The sequence below is a fragment of the Bombyx mori genome, chromosome 15, assembly GCF_030269925.1.
Source record: "Bombyx mori chromosome 15, ASM3026992v2".
Taxonomy (NCBI): Eukaryota; Metazoa; Arthropoda; class Insecta; order Lepidoptera; family Bombycidae; genus Bombyx; species Bombyx mori.
The window spans coordinates 5397670-5420024 of record NC_085121.1 but is presented as its reverse complement, the minus strand read 5'-3'; the positions used below and the strand labels follow the sequence as shown (position 1 = coordinate 5420024).

Sequence of the window (22355 nt, the reverse complement as noted above, 5' to 3'; positions counted from 1 at the left end):
CCTCTGGAAGACGTGCTTTTTGGTCGCTCGCCAAAGCTGCAGAAGGAAACTTTTGCAGGTCTAGTCTCCCACCACTACGCAAGTCCGATGACAGTCTGGCCCATAGTGAGAAAGAGAAGGCTGACCTTCTGGTCAAACTCTTCGCCTCGAACTCGACTGTGGACGACGGGGGTGCCACACCACCGAACATCCCCCGGTGTGAGTTCCCTGCCGGAGATCTGTTTTACACAGTGTGCAGTCAGGCGGGAACTACGATTCCTGGACGTCCATAAGTCGAGTGGGCCAGATGGCATCCCTGCAGTGGTTCTGAAAACGTGCGCCCCTGAGCTGACGCTTGCGCTAACGCGCTTGTATCGCCTCTCTTATTGCGCTAACAGGGTTCCGTCTTCATGGAAGACCGCCCACGTCCACCCTATCCCCAAGAAAGGTGACCGGTCGGACCCATCGAGCTATAGGCCTATCGCGATAACTTCCTTGCTTTCTAAGGTGATAGAGCGAATAATAAATACACAACTCCTGAATTATCTTGAAGATCGCCAGCTGATCAGTGACCGACAGTACGGTTTCCGTCACGGTCACTCAGCTGGCGATCTTCTTGTAGCACTTCTGTTGAAGCTACCATCTTACGGAATCCCCGAGGGTCTCTGCAAGTGGATCGCTAGCTTTTTGGATGGGCGGAGCATCACGGTCATTGTAGACGGTGACTGCTCTGATACCATGACCATTAACGCTGGCGTTCCACAAGGTTCGGTGCTCTCCCCCACGCTTTTCATCCTGTATATCAATGACGTGCTGTCTATTGATGGCATGCATTGCTATGCGGATGACAGCACGGGGGATGCGCGATATATCGGCCATCAGAGTCTCTCTCGGAGCGTGGTGCAAGAGAGACGATCAAAACTTGTGTCTGAAGTGGAGAACTCTCTGGGGCGAGTCTCCAAATGGGGGGAATTGAACTTGGTTCAATTCAACCCGTTAAAGACACAAGTTTGCGCGTTCACTGCGAAGAAGGACCCCTTTGCCATGGCGCCGCAATTCCAAGGAGTATCCCTGCAACCTTCCGAGAGTATTGGGATACTTCGGATCGACATTTCGAGCGTTGTCCAGTTTCGGAGTCATTTGGAAGGCAAAGCCAAGTTGGCGTCTAAAATGCTGGGAGTCCTCAACAGGACTTTTTTGCCACGTACCGTCCAGCTATGGAATGAGCTCCCCTCCACGGTGTTTCCCGAGCGCTATGACATGTCCTTCTTCAAACGAGGCTTGTGGAGAGTATTAAGCGGTAGGCAGCGGCTTGGCTCTGCCCCTGGCATTGCTGAAGTCCATGGGCGACGGTAACCACTCACCATCAGGTGGGCCGTATGCTCGTCTGCCTACAAGGGCAATAATTTTTTTTTATTAGGTATTTAATTGAATTAAATATCTAATGGGAGACTGATAAAATAATCTTACTATCTTATTTTTCTAGTTTTAATGGAAGAGAGACTTGTCTATATTTAAACTATGTAGCTATACTAATCCAGCATAAACAAGCCGCGGCAATAAGGAATCGAATATAAAATGGCGGCGGCGATCATGCGCTCTCGCTCTAAACTATTGCTATCTTTAGTCGCACACGGCGCGTACTGCATGCAAAAAAATATCATTTCTGACTTTGTTCTGTCTTCTGACACTGTCTCGACGCGCTCTGTTTTCTCTCAAATTCTGTTGTTATTTGTTGCATTTGTTCGTTATTTCGTTGTTATTGTTATCGATTTTTTGTGCCACGTGTAGTAAATATTATGGCCTCTCACAAACGAGGAAAAGTCCTTCACAGTGATGCACGCGAAATCGTGTATATCGTTATTAAATACTTTGAAGAGGAAAATAATCTCGAGCGGTATCATCCATTCGAGTATAGTAATGATCGTGCTGCCATGGCCACGGGATTATCAGTAAGCACAATTGTGAAGATAAAAAAAGAAGGTAAGCTATTTCGTGTTCGATTTAAAATCCTGGGCTACGTTCCGAACCGCAGGAGAATGCAACCAGGGTGCGCAACATTTTGCCCTATGGCCGTTCCAAACCTCAGTGACAGGTAATTTTTACATCGGTGGTCACCACTCGGTCGTTCCGAGCCTCCGTTGTAACTTTTTAACCGTCGATTGAGTGGGTAAAAAAACTCTGACATTGACATGTGTCAAATCAGGTATAATTGAGTATGAAGTTGACTTTTGAGAGAAAAAACGGTCACATTTTGCACACAAAACCTGTTCATAACCTCTGGGCAAGGCGATTTTTACGCTAGGTTGCGTTCTCTAGAGTTTTTTTTTCCGGGCCGTGGCCGAACCTCCTACGAGGTCCCCGCGCCTATTGGGCATGAAGGGTATGTGGGACTCAACGATCTGCAAGGTGTTGTGAACAGACCGCGGGTCCAAGCTATTTTAGAGCCTACCCGACTCCCCTGCACTCTTCACCCAAGCGTCCGATCCCCTTCGAGGTCAGAACCCGGATGAGGTAGGGGGGTTACCGCGGTCAACACTACAACCAGACAGCGCGGCTCACCCCAAGGACGCCCAGCCGACGGAGCCTTCGAAGCGAATCGAAGGTTCTGAAACGTCGGTCGTCTCGGTACGGGAACCCGTCAGGCCACCCAGACGGTGCCGCTGGTGTCTCGGAATACCCCGCTAGACCAGAACCAGCCTGCCGGGTCGGGACGCGATACACCGCCAACCGGTCGCTCTTTCGTATCTCCTTGGCAGCGCGCTAGAGCGCTGGTAGCGCGCTGCGCGGCCTCTACCCCCCTCAGGTCGCCCCTTGACCTTCACCGGAGGTAAGCCGCCATCTACAGGGGCTGGGACGTACGGGCGTATTCCAGTTTTTTTTTTATTGCTTAGATGGATGGACGAGCTCACAGCCCACCTGGTGTTAAGTGGTTACTGGAGCCCATAGACATCTACAACGTAAATGCGCCACCCTCCTCGAGATACAAGTTCTAAGGTCTCAAGTATTGTTACAACGGCTACCCCACCCTTCGAACCGAAACGCATTGCTGCTTCACGGCGGAAATAGGCGGGGTGGTGGTACCTAACCGTGCGGACTCCCAAGAGGTCCTACCACCAGTGATTACGCAAATTATAATTTTGCAGGTTTGATTTTTATTACACGATGTTATTCCTTCACCGTGGAAGCCAATCGTGAATAATTTGTGGAGTACGTATTTCATTAGAAAAATTGGTACCCGCCTTGGGGAATCGAACACCGGTGCATCACTACATACGAATGCACCGAACGTCTTATTTTAGGCCACGGCGACTTCAAAACGACGACTTCCCTTCTCCGGCACCCGGCTCGACTGCGACGGATCGGTGCGGAAAGGGAAGAGCTCTCCCTCTGTCGTTCCGCCGCCTCCTTCTGCGATATGGTGGACTCGCAGAAGTCGAGCATCGCCTTTCAGGAGGTCTCGCTGCCGAGCATCGTAGCCACGACGCGCGACAGCGAGAGGTCCTCTCCTATGACCGCGACGAGGGCGGCGCGTTGCTCGTCGAATCCAGAGCAACGCGCCACTGTGTGTTGCGCTGTCTTCCTCGTCGCGGTCTGCACAATGGTGGCACTGCGCCGTCGGTTCCCTTCCGGAGAGGTTCAGAACCTACCCCTGCCCACGAACTGGCACTAAGGAGTTATGCAGGCAGATGGGAAATGATGTCTGGAGTTCGATGGCATTAAGTTTATTTTGAGGAAATATTTACTTTTTGAGACGAAACTATTAAAATTTAAATAAATAAAATTCATTTTTTATGTTTTTTCGTTACATATGAATAGGTAAAGCTCTCGCTATGCCGCCTATTACTAATAATAATCAATTCCTTAGTATCAGTGAATAAACGCGTAATCTATCTATGTAATTATTGTAAATTAATTATGTTTTCAGGCAAATTAGCTGAGCAGACGAAAACGAGGATTCGTACTCCGAGCAAAGGAAAACGTGGTCAAAATAGCACCAGAGTTCCAATTGACACTTTTGACATCTGTGCGATAGGCAGTATTGTCAATTCAATCTATGATGTGCGGAAGCTTCCAACGCTGAACAAGATATTGGCAGCAGCCAAAAAGGATTTAAATTAAAATTAAATTAAATTAAAAGGGCCAATAAAAAAACTGTAGTGTGGACGAGAGTTGGATCCATATTCACTACGCGGTGAGCAAATGCTGGCAGAGCTCTAGGGACAAAGGAGTTAGAAAAAATTATAGTCCTGGTCAAAGGTGGATAATTGTTCACGCAGGCAGCGAGTACGGAATTGTGCCCGGTGTTGATTTGCTTTTTAAAATAAAATCAAAGAAAGGCGATTACAATAACGAAATAATGAATGGAAAAAAAAAGTTGGAAATATTTAAACGAAAAATTAATACCCAACCTGCCACCATCATCCATACTAGTAATGGACAACGCGTCGTATTATTCGATGCAAATTGAAAAAGCGCTATCATCGGCTACCCGCAAAGCGGATATCAAAACTTTTATGAGAAAACACAACATCACATTCGAAGAAGAATGCACAAAAGCAGAGCTCCTGACACAGTTGAGAAAAGAATTACCACAAAAACGTTATGTTGTGGACGAGTTGTTAAAATCACATGGGCATGAAGTGCTCCGATTACCCCCATACAATTGCGACTTAAATTTTTTTTTTTATTGCCTTTGTATGCAGACGAGCGTACGGCCCACCTGATGGTAAGTGGTTACCGTCGCCCATGGACTTCAGCAATGCCAGGAGCAGAGCCAAGCCGCTGCCTACTGCCTCATACTCTCCACAAGCCTCATTTGAAGAAGGACATGTCATAGCGTTCGAGAAACACCGTGGAGGGGAGCTTATTCCATAGCCGGATGGTACGTGGCAAAAAAGACCTCTGGAAACGCACTGTGGATGACCGCAGTGGCTCCAGGTAGTATGGATGAACTCTACTCCGGTGGCGGGCGGTGCGATGGTAAAAACGAGACGTTGGTATCATCTCGAACAATTCCTCAGAGCACTCCCCATGGAACATGCGGTACAAAATACAGAGGGAACCGAAGTCCCTCCGCAGACCCAGAGGTTCCAAACGATCCGTGAAAATGGGATTACCGACAATCCGAACGACCCTCCGCTGTATGGAGTCAAATGAACGAAGCTGGTATTTGGGAGCCCCGGCCCAGAGATGGGAGCAGTACTCCACGCGAGGCCGGACTTGTGCTTTATAGAGCAAAAGTCTTTGTCCAGGCGTGAAGTACCGCTTCGCTCTGTTGAGGACTCCCAGCATTTTGGACGTCAACTTGGCTTTGCCTTCCAAATGACTCCGAAATTGGACATCGCTCGAAATGTCGACCCCAAGTATCCCGATACTCCCGGAAGTTTGCAGGGATACTCCTTGGAATTGCGGCGCCATGACAAAGGGGTCCTTCTTCGCAGTGAACGTGCAAACTTGCGTCTTTGACGGGTTGAATTGAACCAAGTTCAATTCACCCCATTCGGAGACTCGCAACTCGTAGTCAGCAGGCGCTTGGTGACCTTGAGCTCTTCGAGGATGGAGACATTGGTTCTCATAGCTGTCCAAGGAATGAGTAGCAGCTTTTTCCAACACCACTTTTCAAAGGCATCGATCTTTTTGCGTCCTATTTTCCTGAGACACCAAGTCTCCATTACTTATTATTCTCCACTATTATTACAATCAATAGCTGTTAAAATGTAAATTCCCATTCTCGGTCAAAAAGACCGCCCCCGGTCGTGCCAGATGCAAAGGTACCCATTACACCAGTCGCGTTGCCGCGCTGGATAGCAGTGGACAGCCTCTGCACCAGGAACAACCCGGAGCGGGGGTCAAAACCTTTCTCCTTCAGTCTCCGGCTTACGTCGACAAAAAAACTTTTCGCTTCTGCGCCCCAACAACCAACCGACGTCTCAAAAGCCAACGGCACAAAAATACATTTATTGATAAGGGGCGTGTATTTTTCCCTTTTTTTATGGGCGGCAAGCTTGGCAGCCGCGCCGGTCGTTCGAGTTGTGCGACTTACGGCCTGGCCACGGGGATCGGCGGTGCGAACAGCGAAGCGGTGGACGAGGCGACCATTCGCGCAGCACCGTTTGCAGGCCACGGGTACTCACGTTCGCCGCCGCGACTAGTAAGGAAGTCCGACAGCGAAATGTCTATATCGAAATTATCTCGATATTGCTTACAAATTAATAGCTTTTTGGTTCAGGACCTATTATTTGGAAAATATTGTGAAGTACATGATTTGAATAAGAATCGGAGTATACCTAAAGATGGAGAATTCCACAAGAAGTACGAGAAATACTTTGGGTGGCTAGACTTCCAAATAGCTGGTCTAGCTAGTATTTCAGCAATTTTTTTTTTTTATTGCTTAGATGGGTGGACGAGCTCACAGCCCACCTTGTGTTAAGTGGTTGATGGAGCCCATAGACATCCACAACGTAAATGCGCCACCCACCTTGAGATATAAGTTCTAAGGTCTCAAGTATAGTTATAATGGCTGCCTCACCCTTCAAACCGAAACGCATTACTACTTCACGGCAGAAATAGGCAGGGTGGTAGTACCCACCCGTGTGGACTCACAAGAGGTCCTACCACCAGTAATTACGCAAATTATAATTTTGAGGATTTCATTTTTATTACACGATGTTATTCTTTCACCGTGGAAATCAATCGTGAACATTTGTTGAGTACGTATTTCATTACAAAAATTGGTACCCGCCTGATATTCGAACACCGGTGCATCGCTCAACACGATTGCACCGGACGTCCGTTAGGCCACGACGACTTTAAAAATATAAAATAAAAAATATAAAAATTTCGGCGTTCATTTTTCGCGGCGAAAACAACTAAACTCATTTAATCACTGTACTATTCGCCGCGACTACCGCTCGACTCCGTGGCTCGCGCCGTCCGTATTCATGCATTTGTTTTGCTCGCCCGCCGCATCGCGCGATTCGCTCGGTACATTTCGCCGGTCGCTTCGCCGGTCGCCGGTGCGCGTGGCTTGTTAGGTACATTTCTATGCGCTTGTTTTAGTCGCTAGACGCTTCGCCGTTCGCACCGCGCGAATATTCGTATCGGCGAATGTCCCGTGGCCAGGCTGTTAGATGACTGGCAGCAAAAGTGTCTACGCAAGTTGCATCCCAAATGAGAGACGTCCCCCTCTGCCAGGGCACCAAAGTAAAGTAAAGTATATTCTCATTTTTTTAATTTTTTTACAATAAACATTTTTTTCTTTCTATCTTTCTTTTTATTTGTTGACCCTACCACTGTCAGTGCAGGTACATGGACAGTAATAGACATTAGACGCTATTTTCGATTCGTTTCTTTATTGGCGCGGCTGATACCTAGCTACTAAAATTTGTTTTATTTACAAAATCTACATTTAAGTGAGCACGGGTAAAGAATGTTTGGAATGTTCCAACCACAAACAAAGCAAAACAATTCAAATATGGTTTGTTTGGTCTAAAGTTTAGACTCTAAACGAACAGAAACAACAAAACTTTACATTTTTTATTTTAAGATAACTGCTAGATTAGGTACCACATATGTTCAGCTTATTTTCATTTCCTGTATCATTTAATTTAATCAAAATGTAAAATCAATGCCAACGGCGTTGGAGCCAAATTCCTTATACAAAAAAAGTAAAAATCTAAAAATAATATAAGGACATTAGATTAAGATGCAGGTATTTATTAGAAAGTAACATTATGCTGTTGTGTATTGGGTATAATAGCCGGAAAACTTCTTGAGCATTTGTTGAGGTAGTGGGGGTAAGTTCGCGCATGGTACACTCACGTGCAAAAACATTATTTACTCTGCGTCATAATGCAATTAAATTATTAAAATCAACATATGTATTTATTTATATATTTATTAGAACATCAACAAAAATATAGGTTAATAATTTTAATAATTGAATCTTGGCGTAAAATAGATATTCCTTCTATTAAGTAAAAACTAGAGCTGTTGCCAGGTCTTGGTTCAGTTGAAGCGAAGCTAGTATTTGTAAATTTTTTTTCGTTATCATAATCTTGACCATCATCATCGTCACTGTTTTTATCACCAGAGTCGCTATCATCGTGATGAGTCGACATAGTGCTCATCGGTGTAGTTTATAACTCGGTCGGTTCGGTCTTCTTTTTTGTCTATAATTAATTATTTTTTGAAGATATTCGATTCATAGTAATCGAATGTAACTTTTTTCAATTACCAGCTTCCGATTATTTTCTGTTTTTTATTCCATCTGAAGCTTAGCTCTTTCATAATTCGTCGTAAACTTCATTTCGAGCCATTAAAATTTATATCTTCTTTAAATTTTTCGAAGCCTTTCTACGGTACGGAGTTTCGCTGCTTGTTATGTAGTTATTATGAATACATCTTTTTTATCACAGATTGAATGAAACTATCCATTCCGGTAACTTTCTTCTTCCCTGGTCTTTTCTTACCTGGAGTCCGAAACACGGCGAGCAAGCCAGAGCCTTTAGCTTCGTTAATAATGCACCTAACAGTACTCACTGATGTTTTTGTTGCTTCCGAAGTCTGTTTTACTTTTTCCATATCATTCTTCCCCTGTTTTATAATGAAGCAATATACGTCGTACACAATTTTTCTACCCTTTCTTTTGAATACTACACCAGTTTGTCACTGCATAGTGTATTTTTTATAAAAAATCAACAAACCCTCGACAAATAGCAATGGCAACAAAGTCAACAAGCAATTATAACAAATAACTTAACGATTAATAACGATAGACTTTTCACTATACGCAAGCGTACTTTTGGGAGCAAGCGGAACAAGGGCGCGGTGCGGGACGCAAGGTTCGACTGATCTACCAATAACGCGCTCGATACGATTTCCCCTGCCGTCGCGCCTCACCCTCACCACCAAAGTGATCTAAAATTCGGTTCTGCGCAGTCAAGGTCATTTGCTCAAGAAGTTTGCCGGTTACTATACTTCAGAATAACTGGGTAGTGAAAATTATTATATTTAATTCAGTCCCAGCTACTATTATATTCAAATTAAATGTCAATGATTGGAACATAGTATAGGTTTTATTATATTAAGTTAATGAAACGTTTACTTTTAAACTTAATGGATCATTTTATTTATGCTTATACAAAATAAGTCATAATAATTAAAATGTTTACAATCTCTTTTATTATAATATGTATGTTTATAATTATACTACTACTAGTTCACATTGTGTCATGTTATAGCTTGTATGATGTATCAATACCTCAATTTAAATTTTAAGATCAGTATTTATGCTACAACTAGTTTCAATAATGCAATACAAACTTATATTTTATTGTTGGTAAACAACACAGACAGATTTGGTATTTACAGTGATCATTAATTTTAAGTACATACAGAACTAATTAAATAAAGGATTCACTTTCAAGAACATTTCGCTTATATAAAAAATTAACATTTACTTATAAATACTGGTAAAATATTCATCTTCTAAATCATATAAATCTGCTGCAATATCATCCCGTAAAGACATTAATTTCTGGTCACACTCTTGTTGTTTTGTACGAAACAATTTTGAATTTTGGGTAATGGCTTCATTGACTGATGGAAAGTCATTGAGAATTAAATACTGTTTAATATCTGATACTAGTTTCATAAGTGATTCTCCAGCTCTGACTGAAATTAATATTAACATTATTTTTATTAAAATTGTTGCAATCCTATTCCATTTTATACATTCAACAAGAAAATAATTATCAATTTTGGAGCACCCCTTACGTTGGCAGAACTTTTACCATTACTATAAAATTTGATTATATTAATATTCATAAATATTATATATGTGGCTTCTTTCATTGCATAACTTTATTAAGCCAAGAAAAGTAAGTTAAGTTTTATGAGTTTTTTGAATACAAAAAGGTTTAATTCTTAAAACAATTCATAAAAATAGCAATTTATAGTTAAGCATTACTGTGTTATAAGAATTTATCCTATGAAGCGGCATTAATAAGATTTGCGCATTAATGAGATTTCTTATTTTTTTCAGATTATGAATCAAAAAATTTCTTCATTAATGCATTTAGTGTTAGTGTAGTCAGTTTTTTTTTTTCTTTTTTCTTAGGTGGGTGGACGATCTCACAGCCCAACTGGTGTTAAGTGGTTACTGGAGCCCATAGACATCCACAACGTAAATGCGCCACCCACCTTGAGATATAATTTCCAAGGTCTCACATATAGTTACAACGACTGCCCCACCCTTCAAACCGAAACGCATTACTGCTTCACAGCAGAAATAGGCAGGGTGGTGGCACCCACCCGCACGGACTCACAAGAGGTCCTACCACCAGTAATTACACAAAATTATAACTTTACAGGTTTCATTTTTATTACAAGATGTTATTCCTTCACAGTGGAAATCAATCGTGAACATTTGTTGTATAATATTACCTATATTAAAGTATAATATTACCTATATTAGCAGCCCTGACTTGCATTTCAAATGTGTCTTGTTCTATTTGCGTCATTCTGTTTAATTGAGATTCATTCTCTACTTTTGCCAATTTTATTATTTCTGCAACAATAAATTTAAGATAGTTTTATCATAAATGATAAGATTCGTTTGTCGGTAAACTTGTTAAAAAAATTAGGTATGTTTATCAATGGTACCTTCTGTTCTATAAAACAAATACTATTTACCTTCAAAATTCTCTAACATGCTTTTGACATCTTCTTTTAATCTTGTAGTGTACGATTTAAGAAGTGCTTCTTTATTCTGAGGTAGACTCCGCTGCATGTTGGTTTGTTCTTTGTTGCTTAAACTGGCGTAGCTTTTAATTCATTCGTATCACTTTTTGTTATATTTTCGGCAGTCTACAATAGAGATGTAACAAAACAACTCAACCCTAAAGTTACTTTACTTTTTGTACACAAAATTAGTAACTGTGTGGTGCAATTTAGTACACAACAAGAGTAGAATGTACCTACCAAGATGAGAAATTAGAAATAATAACATCAAATAACATGAACTTATCCAAAGAACATAACGAAAAGTCGGCTATTTGCTATTTTCTATATACTTTTTTAAGGGATTTTAAGACCTGGTAACTAAGACCTTTAAGTCATGTCTTATTTTAGTTTTTATTCTTATTTTTATGAAGAATGATAAAGTGGAGTGAAATGAAATGAAACGAAGATGATTAATTTGAGACATTAATCAACTGGGATGAAACTAAAGGAAAATAGATGATATTGGATGAAAAATAATATCAGTCAAATGGTGGTCATTTACTGAGATTTTTTCAGTGGACTTTTTGGAGGATCCCGAGAAGTTACTTCTAACGGCTTTGTTTTATTTTCCACATTTGTGCACTTTCACAGATATTAAACAGTTAATAAACCACCGTTATTACACACTTAAATCTGAAGAAACACAAAATAGACAAAAATAAAACAAATCACACAACTTCACTCATCGCGTTCCCGCCAAAAAGTCGCTGTTTTCAAATATTTTTTTTGGGAGTTTGCTATTTTCATTTTTTTTTTGGAGAAAAATTTTCAAAAAGTGCCATACAGTGTGACCATTTCTTAACTATAGATTCTGCCTTACTTTCGTTGAAAACCTGCCAAATCCTGCCAAAGTCTGTAGTAAAAAATGCCTAATTAATGCCAAGTTTATTAACCGTTGTAATATACCAAGAAAGTAAAAACAGGATTTTTTGGCAGGAGCTTAAATGTGACGTTGTGTTATGCAGTTATATTTTCTAACAATGTCTAAAATTACTGTAAAATGAACAATATTTGGAGTATATTGATGGTTTTTGAGTATTAGTTTTGTATTTATGTGAGAAATGTAAACTGTGTAGTCAAATGTTGCCTTATGACGTGTCACAAGAACTCTACAGTACAGTGCGCTTAGTGTAAGTTTTTTATCGTTCTCGATAGCGTACCTAAAAGTTAGCCCAATTTTGTATGCAGTTGGAACAGCGCTCCTGACGGTAAACGTAGGCAAACGATGTAGCTCGGGTAATATTCTCGCAGGACTGTACCAGAGATGACTGGTTCAGGCTGTTCTTAGAAACTTCTCATACTTTACTAACACTCTTCTTAAAAACCAGGGCTTGACTTCTTCTGAATGAGCTTGGAGAAATTGTAGGATTTATAGTAGGAGAAAAACTGTGAGAAGAAAACTAATATGGCGTGATACGATCTGATTGTATGTAATAGGGCCACCGTAGATCATACATAACAATAATGCCAGGGGCACAGACAAGCCGTTGTCTATCGCCGAATTCGCCGATGACTATTTTCAAATCTTGTTTAAACTTTGAAGGCAGATACTTTTTTTTTTTTTTTTTTTTTTTTATTGCCCTTGTAGGCAGACGAGCATACGGCCCACCTGATGGTGAGTGGTTACCGTCGCCCATGGACTTCAGCAATGCCAGGGGCAGAGCCAAGCCGCTGCCTACCGCTTAATACTCTCCACAAGCCTCGTTTGAAGAAGGACATGTCATAGCGCTCGGGAAACACCGTGGAGGGGAGCTCATTCCATAGCCGGATGGTACGTGGCAAAAAAGATCTCTGGAAACGCACTGTGGATGACCGCAGTGGCTCCAGGTAGTATGGATGAACTCTACTCCGGTGGCGGGCGGTGCGATGGTAAAAACGAGATGCCGGTATCATCTCGAACAATTCCTCAGAGCACTCCCCATGGAACATGCGGTACAGAATACAGAGGGAACCAAAGTCCCTCCGCAGACCCATATACCATCACCATATATCACCCACATACTTCGTAGCGCTCGGGAAACAACGTGGATGGAATCCGTATCAAATAAATAAACATTTTTTTGTAGTTCCTTTATGATTAGTAAGCACATGTTTTATTTTGCTGTATTAAATTTTAAATTCAAAAATATTATTACAATTAAATGAACTTTAAGCCATTATCTATATTTATTTCAGATTGGATAATCTTGCGAATTCCTTCAAGCGAATTGCGTTAATATTGATAAAACCGGTACTATCTTCAGGAGAAAAGCCTCCGGCGATATCCATGGACACCAGGTCCTTGTTGTATAAACTGTTTGGACTTTTTCTTGCCAGAACGGTAACTGCAACAAATTAAGGTTTTATTCGACAAATGAGTCGTCTATTATCAAAGGTGGCAATCTGTGCATTTGGAGAAAAAAATGTTATTGATATGTCAATACAGATTGATTTGAATATAATCGTCTCCTTCAAAGAATACGGTTCAAAACCTGCATTAAATAAAGGTTAATACTTAACCTGTTATTTATCTAAGATGTCGTTCAGAAGAGTTTTGTGACTGCCAGTGGAATACAAAGTCAATAATTCGTTTTTCTGATTTACCAATAATTGTCCAAAAGTCACATTGCCGGCTTTGATAATAGTCGACTCAAATATCGATTAAAAAAAGTCACAGAAACCATATTAAATTACTATAATGATTCAAATTTGCGATTATTTCATATCGATCCTCGTAAGGGCACCGCGGCCCGATTCACCTGAGATTTTTTAAATTCACACAGAATCCAGCTATACATCAAATCAATAGTCATCAAATCTAATCGAGAGGCTATTTAAGCGACATTTTACAACTTTACAAGAGAGACATTTGAAGTCCAAAATTTGGAAAAAAACCATGACAAAACAAACTTCTTCAGCTATTTCAGTGGCGTAAACTTAATTGACGCTCAAGTAAAAACATCGAATACCAAATAAAAAGCACCTTTAACTACAAATATAAATGTCACTTAGACCAAATAGCCTTTCACCGTTCGTAATATTCATCAAATATTATAAAAGGTTTTATTTTCAAAAGGAATGTTATTTTATGCGTAATTTTATATCAAATTAAAACCTGGCCTATTTGTGTTCATATTCGTACTAACCGTTTCCTTTGAATAACTGAACGGTAACAGTTCCAGTAACAGACTCCTGGGATAGTTCCAGGCATTTCCTTGTAAAAGCTGCTTCCGGTGAAAACCAAAATCCGTTATATACAAAATCAGCCATTTTATCTTGTAGATATTTTTTCACTCTGCAATTTAGAAGATCATTATTATATTTCTACTAGCTGTTACCCACGGCTTCGTCTGCGTTGTCACAAGAAAAGTGTCAAGAATAGTTTCCCGTGGAAATAATATGTTTTTTCCGAATAAAAGCCGTAGCCTTTGTCATTCGCCTGGTGTGATACTATCGCTTTGAAAATCATGTCAATCGGTTCTTTCGTTACAACGTTAAAAAAGGACAACAAACACACTTTCGTATGTAACTATGGGTTTTTAAAATTTTTCAATAAAAACAAGCTGACAAACTTCACTTCCACGATTGCTTGTAAGTTATTTCCATCACAATAAGAAACTGTACCTCAGTACTTCTCTGTCGAGGGTGAATGCTTCCAAATCAACGTGCGCCACATGTAATACGGTGCCAGCTGGAGTTTCATACAAACCTCTGGACTGTAAAAATATACCAAAATGAACGACCCAATGTTTCTAGAAATAAACACGATGATAGTACCTATGGGTGGTCTACCCTCGCGATACATCTTACCATCAGTATTACGTGTACCAACTTTGAGAGTGCTATTCCTTCAATATCGAAATTGTTCGTGAGTTTATGTTAGGTACTATTCACTTTGAAAACTTTACTTGTCAGATGATTTAAACAAGCTTAATCGCATCAGTCGATAAGACTCGTGCTCACGATAGCACGAGTTGGTTAGTGTTCGGTGCATCCGTTATTGGCTTACAGGTTGGCTTTCCGATCAGGCCACAGACATGTTTTGTACGTTTTATAATTGACATTATTTGGGGCTCTTGAACGACTTTGAAACGAATGAATTACTTCTCACTTCAATTGAGTTGGATTTTTATAGTTTTTTTCTGGTGGTAGATTCTGCAAAGCACTGCTCTTGCTAGAGTTAGTGTTAGCAACGACGTCAGGTTTGAGCCCCGTGAGCTCACCTACTAGTTTGGCGAATCTAGAATAACCCCTCAAGGTTGCTAGAATAGGTAGAAAAAAAGTATCCGTCCGTTATGGTTGATCTACAATAAATGGTCTGTGAAGTCTTGTTTTATTACACCAGAATTACCCAACGTACTCCTGCTGTTCCAAAGGGTATTAAAAACAGCTAAGTAATTAAGTCTCACCTTCAATCCAAGAAAACGATTCTCAACTATGTCTATTCTGCCAATCCCATGCTGGCCGCCTAGTTTGTTTAACGTTTCTACGATAACAAGGGGATCGTTTACGTGAAGAGCCATTTCGTGACCACTTGGAATTCGTAAAGAAACAGGCAATCCTATGGGGAGAAATGAATCAAAGGTTTATGCGTGGATAATTAAACCTAAAGTGATAAAATGGTGAAAAAGAATAAATGTCACGCTGTGTGAAAAGGCAACAACATTAATAAAATAAACATACCTACTCGTGTGCTCGGTTTTAAATAGGTAGTTACTTAGGAAAGATAAAAAGGGATTTGTTTTTTTACTACTTATATGGACGATCGAACTCACGGCCCGCCTAGTTTTAAATGGTTACCAGAGCCCAGTGTAGGTACTTACGTACATATCGAAGGGTATAAGGCTATTTGCTTTAAGCTTTCTCTTAATACGCGACATTTATCTTTGTAATTAAAGACGTGTTTGGTATGTACACCAACAGTTCCATGTTTTTAACTGAGCTTCAATTAAGTTTACTCCATTGAAATGGCTGAAGAAGTTTTTTGTTGTGCCATTTTTTCCAAATTTTTAACTTTGTAGGGCTATTGTGGTAAAATGTATAGTTGCAAACATTTCACTTAAACCAAATAGCCTTTCAACCGTCAATATACTTATATCGGTTGTACCATGCGTCAAAGCGGAATGCATGATTGTTTTGAAGCCGACGAGATGGCTAACTATTCATAACCAGCAACTTAACTACGTTACGCCTTATTATCAGTAACTAGTGACCCGCCCTCGCTTCGCTGTTCGGAAACTGTAATTTATTATTGATTTCTCCACTATTTAATGGATGTTATTATACATATAAACCTTCCTCTTCAATCACTCTATCTATTTAAAAAAACCGCATCAAAATCCGTTGCATAGTTTTAAAGATTTAAGCATACATAGGGACAGACAGATATAGAGACAGAGAAAGCGACTTTGTTTTATACTATGTAGCGATTACGCAAATTGATAAAACTTACCAGTTTGATTTTTTTACACAATGTTAATCTGTTATCGCCGAGTCATTCGTGAACACGCTTTAAGTATATTGTATATTTAATGTATACATATTATTGTATATTTGAAGAATTACCTTTTTCAAAATGTATATCCAAAACGCTCGCATAATCATCAGCCTTTGCTAAGTCTCGTGTCATTTTAAATATGCCCCCCGGTGGAATGGCAGCGGGATCCTCCAATACCCCAGATTCGTAACTGAACAACAACAACAACAATACTGATGATAATTCTAGCTACTAGTAAGCAAACAGACAACCCATTGAGATTCTCGCCGGATCTTCTCAGTGAGTCACGATTCCGAACCAGTGGTAGATTCAGCAAAAAACTGTTCTTGCTAGGGCAGATGTTAGCAGATTCGTATAGTTTACAGTACTGTTACGTCGCGCTTAGTTTGAATTCCCGGCGAGTGATATTGTGTTGAGGTTGAAACTTTCCCACCAATAAAGCAGTGTCCAAAGGCGCGTTGCATTAGTTTATTTTTTTATTTACAATATCGGTAGGCGGGCGAAGGTCACGGCCCACGGTTATTGAAGCTCATAGGCATTACAATATGAGTTCTATTAGTCACCTTGAGGCAAGAGGTCGGATTTTCAATTGTATCGTACATTTTTTTAATTTTCTTATTAATTGCTTATATAGGTGGACGAGCTCACAGACCACCTGGTGTTAAGTGGTTACTGGAGCCCATAGACATCCACAACGTAAATGCGCCACCCATCTTGAGATACAAGTTCTAAGGTCTCAAGTATAGTTACAACGGCTGCCCCACCCTTCAAACCGAAACGCATTACTGCTTCACGGCAGAAATAGGCAGGGTGGTGGTACCCACCCGTGCGGACTCACAAGAGGTCCTACCACCAGTAATCACGGCAGAACTAGGCAGGGTGGTGGTACCCACCCGTGCGGACTCACAAGAGGTCCTACCACCAGTAATATTGTATTGTGGATATGAGTCGACTATTATCAAAGCCGGCAATCTGACTTTTGGACAATGATTGGTAAATCAGAAAAACGAATTATTGACTTTGTATTCCATTGGCAGTCACAAAACTCTTCGGAACGACATCTTAGATAAATAACAGGTTAACTATTAACCTTTATTTAATGCAGGTTTTGAACCGTATTCTTTGAAGGAGACGATTATATTCAAATAAATCTGTATTGACATATCAATAAAAAAATTTTGTCCAAATGCACAGATTGCCACCTTTGATAATAGACGACTCATATATAATAAATACCATATTTGTATTGTGATATCTCCATAAAATTAATAAACATTTCGAGGGACTGTGATAACATCGTTCTTGTTTACATATATTATATAAACAATAACAAAAGAGACAAGCTTAGATATAAATTACTACACCTACCTAATATGCATAATATTTTCGTCTGTGGACCAAGGTTCTTTTGGCGTAGCTGAAACGGGTATATTTTCTTTTTTAGCGTACTCAATCAAGTCAGTTCTTCCCTGAAACCTTTGGAAGAATTCAGGGATGCGCCACGGTGCTATAATCTGCAAAATTTTAAAGTTTTTATAATTCACAACATAGCTAAATTTCTCTGTATTAAGAAAGGCCAAGTCCACTGCCCAAGTCACCGAGTATGCGAGTAGGACTACGATAATTCGTTTTTGATTTTTATTTGGATTACTAAAAAGAAATGTATCACTTGTCTGTTTATTTTTTATAAAGACCACACTGACGACACTTTGTTTACTGTATGTAAATATATTTGTTCCTTTTTTTTGTACAGAACATACCTTTCCTTCTGGCCATAACGAATACATGCTTAATTCAAACCGCACTTGGTCATTTCCCTTTCCAGTGGCTCCGTGGGCTATGTATCTGTAATTATTAATGCTTAACTTTGTTTTTATTGCATTAGAGGGGCAAATAGATTCAGGGTCCATTTGGTATTAAGTGGTTAGCGGAGCCTATCGACGTCACAATGTCGTCACTCAGTAAGATGGAAACTTTAAATTTGAAGTTAATTTGTTTGGTGTTAAGAGGTCACTGCTTCTCATTTCTTTATTAACGTCTTCGAAGGCAGATGAGCGTGTGACGTTGAGTGGTCATCATAACACCGCAACTACGAACCGCTGAAGACTTTTTTAAACCTCGTTTGAAGAAGGACCATAAATAGCGCTCATTAAACGTTACGAAGCAGAGTTCATTCCAGAGCCGGATGGTACGTGGCGAACATACTGGTGGTAGGACCTCTTGTGAGCCCGCGCGGGTAGGTACCACCGCCCTGCCTATTTCTGCCGTGAAGCAGTAATACGTTTGCAGGCTAGGGCAGCCGTTGTAACTATACTGAGATCTTAGAATTTATATCTCAAGGTGGGTTGCGCATTTACGTTGTAAATGTCTATGGGCTCCAGTAACCACTTAACACCAGGTGGGCTGTGAGCCAATGTAAGCAAAAAAAAAACAACATGATTCATAGATAGACACTAAAAACAGCGGTTCCAGTTATTATGTAGGTAATGTAATAAATTCTTCGCAAGAGTTTTATTAGATTTTTTATGGTTTTCTTAAGTCAAGATTTGGTTACGCTTGTAAAGAATTTGTTTTGTTAAAAAATAAGCATACTTAGCGCCTAAATTTTTAGCAGTGTTTACGAGTCCGACGGTTATACATGGTCGGGCAAGTGATGTTCCCAAGTAGTAACGACTTTCGTAGACAAGTCCCATTTGTACTGCAGGCAGCATATAATTACATACAAACTCTTTACGAAGATCTTCTACGACTACCTATTAAAAATAAAAAATAAATATTGAAACTTTAATTCAATGAGAGTCATGTGTTTTATGAAAGTGTGCGTAATATTAAGTACTCACATCTTTGGCACCAACTGCTACAGCTTTCTTTTTAGCTTTTTCGAAGTCCTCATTTTGTCCGACATCTGCCATGAAACAGACAACTTCGTAGTTCTTTTGTATTAGCCTATAAGTCGTTTGAAAATTATTACACTTTTACACTCGCACATATTTGTGAACAACATACGTTTGTACACATTAATAGAAATACTCACCATTTTAATATACAACTAGTGTCTAAGCCACCAGAGTATGCAAGAATTACAAGATCTTTAACCATAATTCAATCGTTGTCAACGGAACGTCGCGTCGATGCGTACTTAACGAATGTTATTATTTGAAACTCAAATAAGAAAACATTGATTTATATTAAGAGAATAAGATAACCTATAGGTCACAGTCGTAATTATTATTATCATTGTTGATTTATTTTATTATGTATAAAGATATGGTGTCTTTTGTCAAAGTATGTATTAAAGTCAAATCGCTTAGATATCAAAGGTCAAATCTGGTGATACAAATTTATTTGAAACTGTATTTTTAAATAAACGTAATGTCATGTGACAACGATTTACGATAACCATATTCTGAATTGATTCACGCGTCCTCTGTTCTTTAAAAACAAAGAAAATATGAGATTTGAAACTCAAGTTTCGTCTCTTCCGAGAATGCGAAGTTTCATTGAAAACCATGGGCAATATCAGCATCTTACCTCAGTCAGTAAGTATCTACAGTCGGCATCATTTCGCCACTTTGAGAAGGCGGCACGACATAAGAACCCTCTTGTCGTGGCCGCTGGAAATTACATACCCGATCCTGTAGACCGAATGGTAAACAGTCGACGTCGCCCAAAACACGTCATTACGGATCCCCCTGATCCATTAACGGTGCTTTTAGGCACCACAAGCACCGGTCACCGTCCTCGTCGAACCCGTCGCGTCGCTTGCGACGAAGGGCTCGATGAGCGAATTAACCTATAGACACAGCCCACTGAGTTTCTCGCCGGATCTTCTCAGTGAGTCACGTTTCCGATCCGGTGGTAGATTCTGCGAAGCACTGCTCTTGCTAGGGCCAGTGTTAGCAACACTCCGGTTTGAGCCCCGTGAGCTCACCCACAGGTTAGGGCAAAGCTGAAATAGCCTCTCAAGGCTATCAGCATAGGAAGGATAGAAGAAAAAGCATCTTATAGAGCCCTTGATGTCGGTCTAGTACCGTTGGTTTAATGTTAACATACTTCTCATACTACACACGATTTTCTCGACTACAAACAGGAAAAAGGGGGTACCTATGCATTGGGATGGACGGCGGGGCAACGCAAAAACCGCATCGTCCAAAACATGTTTTGTCTGTTGAGCACTGAGTCACACCTATGGAATTGGGAGCATGAAATTATAGTAGTTCTTAGCTAATGTATTTTAATTTTAGCGATCATATATAAAAGCATAGATGCTGAAGCGTTGTCTAGAGACGGTGATCATCTGTAACATAAAATCATTCCGATTCAGGCACCCGTCGCGTGCTGACGTGCTCATCTACCGTTCGATTGCCCGACCTCGGTTTGGGGCACATCTGGCGTCCAAGTGTTTTTCTCGGAAGTGACTACCTGTGCTAATTGCGTCGCATCGTCGTCTGTGAGCGGGCGGACCCCTAAATTCCAGGAATTCGTTCGGTAACTTAGTGGCCCGTTTGCAAGCGGACGGCTGTGTGCCGCAATTAATTGCGATTATTACAATTTTTGGGGCCTCGCCGTAAGGCGAGTGTGTTTTTAAAGTCCCGGGGCAGCCCCCCCTGGGCACTCGTCTATTATAATGGAGTCCACGGTCGATCTCTTTGCAGAATTTCTTCGCCTTAGGTACCCAACGCTATCGGCAGAATTTTTAGAATTCAAGACCCATCACGCAGCGAACTCGCCGGCGGTCTCCGTCGCTCCCATCGCTCCTGCGTCGTCCATTGCGGCCTCCGTCACGCCCGCCGATCCTGTGTCCCCGATACTCGCGCCCAAAACTTCTGCGTCGACCGTTGCAGCTTCCGCCCCAACCGTGCGTTCGTCGGCGACCTACGTTGCTTCCGTGCGTTCGTCCACGGCCTCCGTCGTGTCTGCGTCGTCTACTGCGCCCGCTAAAACACCCACCCGCAGGTCGCCCGCGCCCTCCTCATCCGATTCAGAGTCGGACATGGAGGTCGACCCTTCCCCCGCCGCCACGACTGATGGATTCACAGTAGTCCAAAAAGGTAAAAAGCGTGCTGCGGAGGCCCGAGCTTCCGCGGCCGCTAAAGTAAGCAAAGCCGCGAACGCGTCGCGTCCCCGCCCTCCGACCCCCGTCGCTCCCGCTGTCCGTGCAACACCGTCGCCGCGTCCAGTGGCACAATCTAAAACTCAGACCCCTCCCCCGGTAATCCTTCAAGACAAGGCAGCTTGGGACCGAGTTTCCCTGGCCCTTAAGGCCAAAAATATTAATTTTGTCAGCGCCCGTAATCTCGCCAACGGGATTCAAATAAAAATAACGACACCCGACGACCATAGGGCCCTCTCAAGTTACCTCCGAAAGGAGCGTATAAGCTTCCACACTTATACGCTCCAGGAGGAGCGCGAACTCCGCGTTGTCATACGTGGAATTCCGAAGGAGCTAGATGCCGATCTCGTCAAGGCTGATCTGATAGAACAAGGCCTACCAGTAAATTCCGTGCACCGCATGCACACCGGCCGCGGTAGGGAGCCATACAATATGGTTCTAGTCGCCCTCCAGCCTACCCCCGAGGGTAAGCACATTTTTAACATACGGACCGTCTGTAAGCTCTCCGGTATCGCCGTCGAAGTCCCCCATAAAAAAGGCACTCCTAGTCAGTGCCATAACTGCCAACTGTACGGGCACTCTTCCCGTAACTGTCACGCGCGCCCCCGATGTGTTAAGTGTATGGGCGATCACGCCACGGCCCTCTGCGCTCGCGACCAAAAAACCGCGACGGAACCGCCTAGCTGCGTCCTGTGTCGAACACAGGGTCACCCCGCGAACTACCGTGGATGCCCCCGAGCTCCAAAAATAAATCGCCGCGTCGCCCGCCAAAACCGCCTCCGAGCTTCCCGCCTAGACATCAAAGCCTCAGCACCCTCTGTGCCGAAGGCTAAGCCTGCCTTCGTGCCGGCGCCGGTGCCCAGCGGCTCGGCCTGGGCTAAACCGTTGCCGTACACGAACACGGCTGCAGCTCCTCCCTCCGCGATTCGTCCCGCCCCCGCGATACGTCGCTCCCCCGCGATTCATTCCTCCCCCGCGACCAGCACTCCGACCGCGTCC

The 22355-nt window shown here is 41.8% G+C and overlaps 2 protein-coding genes and 1 long non-coding RNA gene across 3 annotated transcripts; 1 reads left to right on the top strand and 2 right to left on the bottom strand.

Annotated features, from left to right (window-relative positions):
• Positions 1–1013: 1013 nt before the first annotated feature.
• On the top strand, positions 1014–7244 carry LOC110385628 (uncharacterized). The gene is made up of 2 exons (XR_009974970.1): positions 1014–1962; positions 3908–7244. It is a non-coding gene; the product is annotated as an uncharacterized LOC110385628 (long non-coding RNA).
• A 1849-nt stretch (positions 7245–9093) lies between these two features.
• LOC732905 (surfeit 5) lies at positions 9094–10998 on the bottom strand (the record flags this gene model as incomplete). The annotated part of the gene is given in 3 exon segments (NM_001046906.1): positions 9094–9657; positions 10451–10552; positions 10678–10998. Coding segments are annotated over 3 exon segments (417 nt in total). The 3' UTR covers positions 9094–9439.
• A 1900-nt stretch (positions 10999–12898) lies between these two features.
• LOC101737917 (argininosuccinate synthase) lies at positions 12899–19575 on the bottom strand. The gene is made up of 10 exons (XM_004928551.4): positions 19278–19575; positions 19084–19189; positions 18836–18996; positions 18004–18088; positions 17612–17757; positions 16312–16433; positions 15156–15307; positions 14371–14462; positions 13893–14041; positions 12899–13091 (listed from the first exon to the last, which is right to left on the bottom strand). The coding sequence occupies exons 1-10, from the start codon at positions 19340–19342 to the stop codon at positions 12934–12936; spliced, it is 1236 nt and encodes a 411-aa protein (XP_004928608.1). The 5' UTR covers positions 19343–19575; the 3' UTR covers positions 12899–12933.
• Between the last annotated feature and the right edge of the window lie 2780 nt (positions 19576–22355).

Bases quoted from the DNA above. Each gene is read 5' to 3' on its own strand.
- LOC101737917 (XM_004928551.4), bottom strand. From the start codon at position 19,342: ATGGTTAAAGATCTTGTAATTCTTGCATACTCTGGTGGCTTAGACACT. The intron at 14,463-15,155 runs GTGAGACTTAAT...ATATTTTTACAG, and splicing joins ATCGTTTTCTTGGATTGAAG to TCCAGAGGTTTGTATGAAAC. The intron at 14,042-14,370 runs GTACAGTTTCTT...TCTAAATTGCAG, and splicing joins CTCGACAGAGAAGTACTGAG to AGTGAAAAAATATCTACAAG.